This window comes from Agrilus planipennis, unplaced genomic scaffold (genome assembly GCF_000699045.2).
Source record: "Agrilus planipennis isolate EAB-ADULT unplaced genomic scaffold, Apla_2.0 scaffold181, whole genome shotgun sequence".
NCBI lineage: Eukaryota > Metazoa > Arthropoda > Insecta > Coleoptera > Buprestidae > Agrilus > Agrilus planipennis.
In genome coordinates this window covers 308,040-315,738 of record NW_020438858.1, presented here as the reverse complement: position 1 = coordinate 315,738, position 7,699 = coordinate 308,040, and the positions used below count along the sequence as shown (strand labels likewise).

At 30.0% G+C, this 7,699-nt stretch overlaps 2 protein-coding genes across 3 annotated transcripts in view; both read right to left on the bottom strand.

Moving 5' to 3' along the window:
* Positions 1–809: 809 nt before the first annotated feature.
* Positions 810–7,699, bottom strand: part of LOC108739281 (aspartyl/asparaginyl beta-hydroxylase) — a 10,777-nt gene continuing 3,887 nt past the window's right edge. The window contains exons 2-11 of one of the 2 annotated variants that reach the window (XM_025973636.1): positions 5,867–6,144; positions 5,468–5,668; positions 4,760–5,409; positions 4,549–4,648; positions 2,753–2,976; positions 2,266–2,500; positions 2,100–2,205; positions 1,802–2,036; positions 1,215–1,699; positions 810–1,017 (exon numbers count right to left, since the gene is read on the bottom strand). In XM_025973636.1, the coding sequence (XP_025829421.1) occupies positions 867–1,017; positions 1,215–1,699; positions 1,802–2,036; positions 2,100–2,205; positions 2,266–2,500; positions 2,753–2,976; positions 4,549–4,648; positions 4,760–5,409; positions 5,468–5,668; positions 5,867–5,918 (2,439 nt within the window). In that variant the 5' untranslated portion in view covers positions 5,919–6,144 and the 3' untranslated portion in view covers positions 810–866. The remainder of the gene's footprint in view (positions 1,018–1,214; positions 1,700–1,801; positions 2,037–2,099; positions 2,206–2,265; positions 2,501–2,752; positions 2,977–4,548; positions 4,649–4,759; positions 5,410–5,467; positions 5,669–5,866; positions 6,145–7,699) is intronic. The other variant, XM_025973664.1, reaches the window with a different exon arrangement.
* LOC112904707 (glutamic acid-rich protein-like) lies at positions 6,711–7,660 on the bottom strand. The gene is made up of 2 exons (XM_025975477.1): positions 7,406–7,660; positions 6,711–7,349 (listed from the first exon to the last, which is right to left on the bottom strand). Exons 1-2 carry the CDS (start codon positions 7,479–7,481, stop codon positions 6,904–6,906), a joined length of 522 nt encoding a protein of 173 aa, XP_025831262.1. The 5' UTR covers positions 7,482–7,660; the 3' UTR covers positions 6,711–6,903.

Sequence of the window (7,699 nt, the reverse complement as noted above, 5' to 3'; positions counted from 1 at the left end):
TTTAGATTGTATAGTTTTGAATAGTACCTAATTATTTTTTTAATAACAGAAAATACTTATTTTTGGTGTACACTTCATAATAACTTGCTGTAAAAACCCAAATATTACCTGCACTTTATTATCATGTATCGTTTTTGTATGATTTACCATAATTATTATTTTTAACTTTAAAATGTGATATTTATTATCAAGACTTATTACTGTAGATTTACCAACCTAGTTTTTAATATAGATTAATCGTATTTTTTCAATTAATAAGACGTTTATTGCTTAATGTTCCTATTATATTCGTTCTGTTAATTTTTTTTTGTTTAATTTCTATTTAAAAAAAGTAGTATTCACTGAAGTGTATCTTATAATATAAAAATACTAACTGAGCAACTGTTACAATAAACAAATTCTTCCGCTGTATATTATTTAATTTGCATTGTAATTTAGTAACTTTAACTTTTTCTATTTCAAATTACATCTGTAGTGTTCAACAAAGTTTTTTGAGAGGATTCTTAAAAAGGCTTCTTTAACTTTATATTAAAAATAACGCTCAATTTCTATTGCAGGTGATTGAGAGATTGTGTATGGATCAATTATTCGACAACATACTGAACGTATGGTAACAGTATACAACTTTAGTAAAGACGTATGTACACATTGATTGACTACACTTAAAACGGTGCTACAATTCTCGGGTATAACTTATTCGCATAGACTACGTCAGTGACGTAAACAAAAAGTTAATAATTTTACGTTGTAGATAGTTTTCCATTTGATTCAAATAGAGCCCAAAATCTTTTGATTATAAACAAAAGAAAAAAGAACTTTTTAAATATATTTTCTAAAAGTAATAAATATTTAATATAAAAAAGAAATTATATGGCAGGTAATGAACGTTTTTCTTGTTCAGAAAGCTCCGGATGCCATACATCAATAATCAAAACCAATCTAATTTCGGTACCATTATGCCACACTTCATGTTCAAAACTATCGTCAAAAATCAATATTTTCCCCTCATTCCACGACCTGAAATAACAACCCTTTTAGAGGTTTTTCAATATTAAATATTTTCCTATAAAAGATGGAGATTTAATTTCATAATTGTAATGATAGTTTTCTGCCTAATTATTTACGTAACTGTAAGCTGAAAAATTGTATGTAATGTTATCAAACCGTTCACAATTTCTGTTAAAAAATTGTAGTTATCTGTTATAATTCCATACCTTATTTCATCACACACACGAATGAATGTGTTGTCAGGCACTTTTAATCCTAAATGTGCTCTTAATCGGCAGTTAGTTGGCCCGCAATGAGGCCATACATGAGTTCCTGGATGCATGACGCTAAACTTCACCTGCCCCCTCCTACAGTATCGAGCATCATGAAGTCTTTCAATAATGGAACAAGTAAGAGGACAACTTTGACAATTCTTCTTTTTTTTAATACCCCTTGCAAATAATTCGAGTTGTTTCCATTCACCTTTGTCTCGTAGATTTTCTGATTCATCTTCGAAATAACCGGCATCGTTAAGAAGGGCCATTCCTTCGTCGCGAATATTCTGCCAATTTTTCTCCAAGATGCTAAAGAAATCTATGTAAGGTGTCTCCTTTTTATCCCAGAACGGTTTTGCTTTCAACCGATCAACATTATATAAAGAACGCTGATTTTTTGATAGGAACAGCTTATTCTCTACACCTTCTATATAAACCTGAAAAAAATAAGTATATCTAAATCCAGCAAAAGAAAAAAGCCTAGCGTGACATGTACAGACTTAATAAATAAAGTCTGTTCAAATCATATTTGCAACAACCTGCTGGGCTTCATGTATTCTTCCTAATTTAGTTAATGCATCTCCCAAATGAAAATAAAACCTCCCGTCAATAACACCCTCAGCTTTGGTAGAAATCCCTTTTCGAAGATATTCGACTGATTTGTTAAGATTATTATCTACCGTTTTTAAAATAAATCCGTAATGTACTAAAGCAAAACCGTTATCAGGATAAATAGCTAATATTTTTTGGAGTAGCTGACGAGCTTCTTTTATTCTGTAAAATATAACAAGCTATTACTATAAGAAAAAAATAGAAACGTATAATAACGTGTTTTACCTATTAATTGTGAGATATGTTATTACTAATTGGTATTTATATTCCAATGAATCAGGAAATTTATCAATCAACGCTTTGTGAACCGAAATTGCTTTACCAAAATAACCTGTAATATTTACTTATATATAAATAAACTGGTAAATTAATCTAATAAACACATATTTACCTCTAAATCTCATTCTATCTATGCATTTTTCAGCCACTTCTTTATACATTTCATTAGAAATCCTTTGAGATTGCAAAACAAGTAAGTATGTACTAATGGCTTCCTCCAGTAATGCATTGCTTTTCTTCTTCGCAGCCAAACTGTTCAATGCTTGAGCTTTTCCATATAAAGCTTTAAGTGAGGATGGGTTCTTCTCAAGGAGTTTGGTAAATAAAAGTAATGCATAAGCCGGGTCCTATCATGTTAGTAATACAAACATATAAATCACACTCAAAAAGCTCAATAAATGAAATCAATAACGTATTTTTAGTAAAACAAATGTCTTAATTTGTTAGGCTATTTAACATTCCCTTCTATCTATTTAAAAATTTAGTAAAAACGCCTCACAAAACGTTTTAATGGGTATTTTTGAAAGCTACCAATGGCCCTAATAAAAGTACAATACGTAAAATTTATACGGATATAAAATTATTGCAAAATTTCTTACGTCTGGTATATAATGAATAGCTTCACCCAGGTCTTTACTAGCATCCTGAGTAGATAATTCGTCTTTAGTGTCGCTCACTGAGTTTTGTTCCTCACCGATTCCTTTCTGGGTAATATCTATCACATTAATAAATTCACTTTCTTGTCTCTTTTCTTCATTTAGATTGTATTCTTTGGGAGTTGTTGAACTTTCTGATTGCGCTTTCTCTTCTGTTAATTCATCATCTAAGTTAGAATAGATTAAAAAAGACTGCAATTTATACAAGTAGGTACTTTTTAAAATATTTATAATTTTCTTATCAACACTACTTGAACAGTATAATAGTAATAATAAAACTTAATTCACACCTTCTGTATCATGTATAATAAGTATAAGTATTTTATTAAACAATAATAATGTTATAGATAAATAAGTAAATCATTTCTTCATGATCATAATGCCCCTGTGTATTAAAACATAACACTATTTCTTTTCTAATTTAAGACCAGTGTTTGTTTGATCATCATCATCACTATCTTCCTCGTAGTCTATATCTTCTTCATCTTCATCTGATTCTTCCTTATTTAAATCTTCGTTGCTTTGTTTGCTATTTAACTTTCCATATTTAGCTTCAAGTTTTTTTAGTAATTCTTCATCGTCGTCGTCATTGTCATATATATCATACCCATCCTCGTCATCTTCATCTTCTTCTTCTTCTTCATCATCCTCTTCATCGTCCCATTCTTCTTCATTTTCTTCATCTTCGTAACATGGTTTTTGTGTGTTAATTTTAACACCCAAGTCGTCATCCAATGTTCTAGAATAAGTTGTTTGTAATTCTTGATACTTCTTTTTGGCAGAATTTGGTTCATTGTAATTCTCCGAGTCACTGTTTTCATAATATTCAGTTTTATCATCGCTGACACGTTCTGAATTGAAGAAAACCATTACTTACTTATTACTTTTTTTCAGTTTTACAACAAACCTTCTCCAGGTTGTATATCAGGTTCTATCTCTTCTAGTTTTGGGGGGGATACAATTGTATTTCGTCTGTTCTTCATTTGAGTTTTTTCAACAGGTATTTCTTCATCCAGTACATCCTCCTTTTCTGTTGAACATCAACAACTTGTTGCAATATATGTATGTAAATTTCGCAATTAAAAGCTTTAATGGCAGTTAGATCATTACATTACTCTAACAAAAAAGTATACATTAAAGGGAGGAAATATATAGAAAAAATATTTCTAGTTAACAAAAAAAACGAATAGTTTTATAATTCTTATAATTAAAATAAAACTATGTATAGCAAACTTAAAAATTATTAAGCGTGTTAATAAATCACAAAAGCAAACTATAATCAGGAAATGCATAAAGGAGTTAATTGCATATAAATAAAATAGACTTTGAAGCCACAGTATGTAATGGCATAATATAATAAGACAATAAAACGCATGCTGTATATTTTAATACCGACCCTTTTTCCACTTCTTTACTAGGACTACATATGCAACAACCACAATTCCCGCTCCAACACCAAATTTAATCATTACTGCAACAAATACCGGAATTAAAAAAATTCTAAATGCATTTCCCGATCTAACATTTTTTGAACAATTGTTTCACTTTTTACATATAAAAACTTGATAATTTTTTCAAATATATAATATTTCTTATTAGCTTTTGCATTATGATCATGATGAATTATCTTATGTCGTGAAAAATAATAGTAAAATAAATACATCATAATTATCTATACATGATCGTATAACAACGTTTACGATTTAATTATCTACTACACTTAAATGCAACACACTTACCATAAGCAGTACCTACTGGTAAGGCGCTGATGATGTCTTTTAAAGACTTTTTCTCAGTTTGAGCCGATTCAGAATCTTCTCCGTTTATTTCTTTACTGACCTATGATTAAAATGATCGTTTTTGCAAAAAAATTTATTAAAAGAAGAACTACATTATTACTAAGAATTCACACTACGTTATGATGGAAAACTACGACATTTAATTGCTTACGTTTTCTGTATCTTTGTTTTCTTCCTCCAAGGAATCTTCCTCCTTACTTACGATCTTCGATTTTTCACTTGAGGTTACTTTATCATCTGTGTCCCTTTTTACAATTTCATCGTCTTCATCTTCTTCATCGCTATCACCATCTTCATCATCCTTAGAATTTTCTTCATCACTTCTGTTTTCGTCTTTTTCGTCCTGATTACTGACATCTCTATTTCCATCGATTATTTTTTCGTTTTCGATTTCTTCAATTTCTTCTTCGTTTTCTTCAGTTCTTTCTTGATCTTCGTCTTCTTCCTCTTCCTCTTCATCAGTTTTCTCGTCTGTTTCTTCTTCTTCATTTTCATCGGTTTTTTGGTCTACTTCTTCATCTTCATCTTCTTCTTCTTCTTCTTCTTCTTCTTCTTCAACTTTTTCACTATCTTCTTCATTATTCTCTTCTTCATCCTCTTCAGTATTTTCTTCATTACTATCTAATTCGTCCTCAGCGTCTTCTTGAGAAACTTCGTCATCTTCGCTAATATTATCTTCTTGACTATACAACTGTTCTTCAGATTTATCTTCTGAATCATCGTCATGTTCATCTGACGGGCTTTTTTCGATCCAGCTATCGAAAATTCGCGAAAACTTTGAATCCGATTTAATGCTATCAACTGAAATAGGTGATCATTAATTTAAATACGAACAGAAATGTAATTAAATAAGATCTACCATCGGACAGTCCTCTATGTTCCGTAATAATTAGACCAATTAGAACTGCTAAAGCGGTGAGAAGAATGAAGAAAACTATCTTAGCGCAGAAACCGCCACCGCTATCTTTATGAACATTTGCATTTATTGCTACATCTGTCGGTGCTGGTGGTATTTTTGCTGGTAATTTTTGTAAATGTTGACTTTCATCGTTTGATTCATCTATAAGTAAGACGGTTGTTATTAATTACCTCTTTTTTTATAGTTTGATAGAAAACTCTGCCAAAATTTTCTAATTATAAACTTGTTCTATTTATACATCTGTTTGACAATGAAATCTTTTGAATAAAGTTCATAGCGTATTTAATTCAAAATTATGGAAATTTAAGTATTTAACAATAATTTAACGTTCACTCTTACCTTTCTTTCTCTTTTTTTCTTTACGTTTTCGTGTTTGTACATCGCCTGACATGTTAATTTGGAGGCAGTATTTGTGCGTGTTGCGAATATGTCATAAAAATAGGCTTTTCTAGTACTGTGACTTATTTTAAACCATCTACTTTTAACATAACTAAAAGTCATCCTAACATTGTGGCCAGAATTTTGTTGATCCCTTACCTCGAAGCGCTACGAAAATTGCCGAACTTATTTAATTTCATATTAATAATTCCCACTTTTATACCATTAAAACTATTACACTAAAAAAATAAAAACAAAAATCAATCAACCTACTTTTACTCGCAGTAAAGGTACGTGCTCTAACGTTTTTTAATTATCAAAATTTTTAATTATAAACTATTTCATTTTAATTATATACCTATCGGTTCAAAAATAAAAAAAGAATCGCAAATTAACTTTTAGACGGATAATATCGATTTTTTAAAAAACGCCTCACAAAACGTTTTAATGGGTATTTTTGAAAGCTACCAATGGCCCTAATAAAAGTACAATACGTAAAATTTATACGGATATAAAATTATTGCAAAATTTCTTACGTCTGGTATATAATGAATAGCTTCACCCAGGTCTTTACTAGCATCCTGAGTAGATAATTCGTCTTTAGTGTCGCTCACTGAGTTTTGTTCCTCACCGATTCCTTTCTGGGTAATATCTATCACATTAATAAATTCACTTTCTTGTCTCTTTTCTTCATTTAGATTGTATTCTTTGGGAGTTGTTGAACTTTCTGATTGCGCTTTCTCTTCTGTTAATTCATCATCTAAGTTAGAATAGATTAAAAAAGACTGCAATTTATACAAGTAGGTACTTTTTAAAATATTTATAATTTTCTTATCAACACTACTTGAACAGTATAATAGTAATAATAAAACTTAATTCACACCTTCTGTATCATGTATAATAAGTATAAGTATTTTATTAAACAATAATAATGTTATAGATAAATAAGTAAATCATTTCTTCATGATCATAATGCCCCTGTGTATTAAAACATAACACTATTTCTTTTCTAATTTAAGACCAGTGTTTGTTTGATCATCATCATCACTATCTTCCTCGTAGTCTATATCTTCTTCATCTTCATCTGATTCTTCCTTATTTAAATCTTCGTTGCTTTGTTTGCTATTTAACTTTCCATATTTAGCTTCAAGTTTTTTTAGTAATTCTTCATCGTCGTCGTCATTGTCATATATATCATACCCATCCTCGTCATCTTCATCTTCTTCTTCTTCTTCATCATCCTCTTCATCGTCCCATTCTTCTTCATTTTCTTCATCTTCGTAACATGGTTTTTGTGTGTTAATTTTAACACCCAAGTCGTCATCCAATGTTCTAGAATAAGTTGTTTGTAATTCTTGATACTTCTTTTTGGCAGAATTTGGTTCATTGTAATTCTCCGAGTCACTGTTTTCATAATATTCAGTTTTATCATCGCTGACACGTTCTGAATTGAAGAAAACCATTACTTACTTATTACTTTTTTTCAGTTTTACAACAAACCTTCTCCAGGTTGTATATCAGGTTCTATCTCTTCTAGTTTTGGGGGGGATACAATTGTATTTCGTCTGTTCTTCATTTGAGTTTTTTCAACAGGTATTTCTTCATCCAGTACATCCTCCTTTTCTGTTGAACATCAACAACTTGTTGCAATATATGTATGTAAATTTCGCAATTAAAAGCTTTAATGGCAGTTAGATCATTACATTACTCTAACAAAAAAGTATACATTAAAGGGAGGAAATATATAGAAAAAATATTTCTAGTTAACAAAAAAAACGAATAGTTTTATAATTC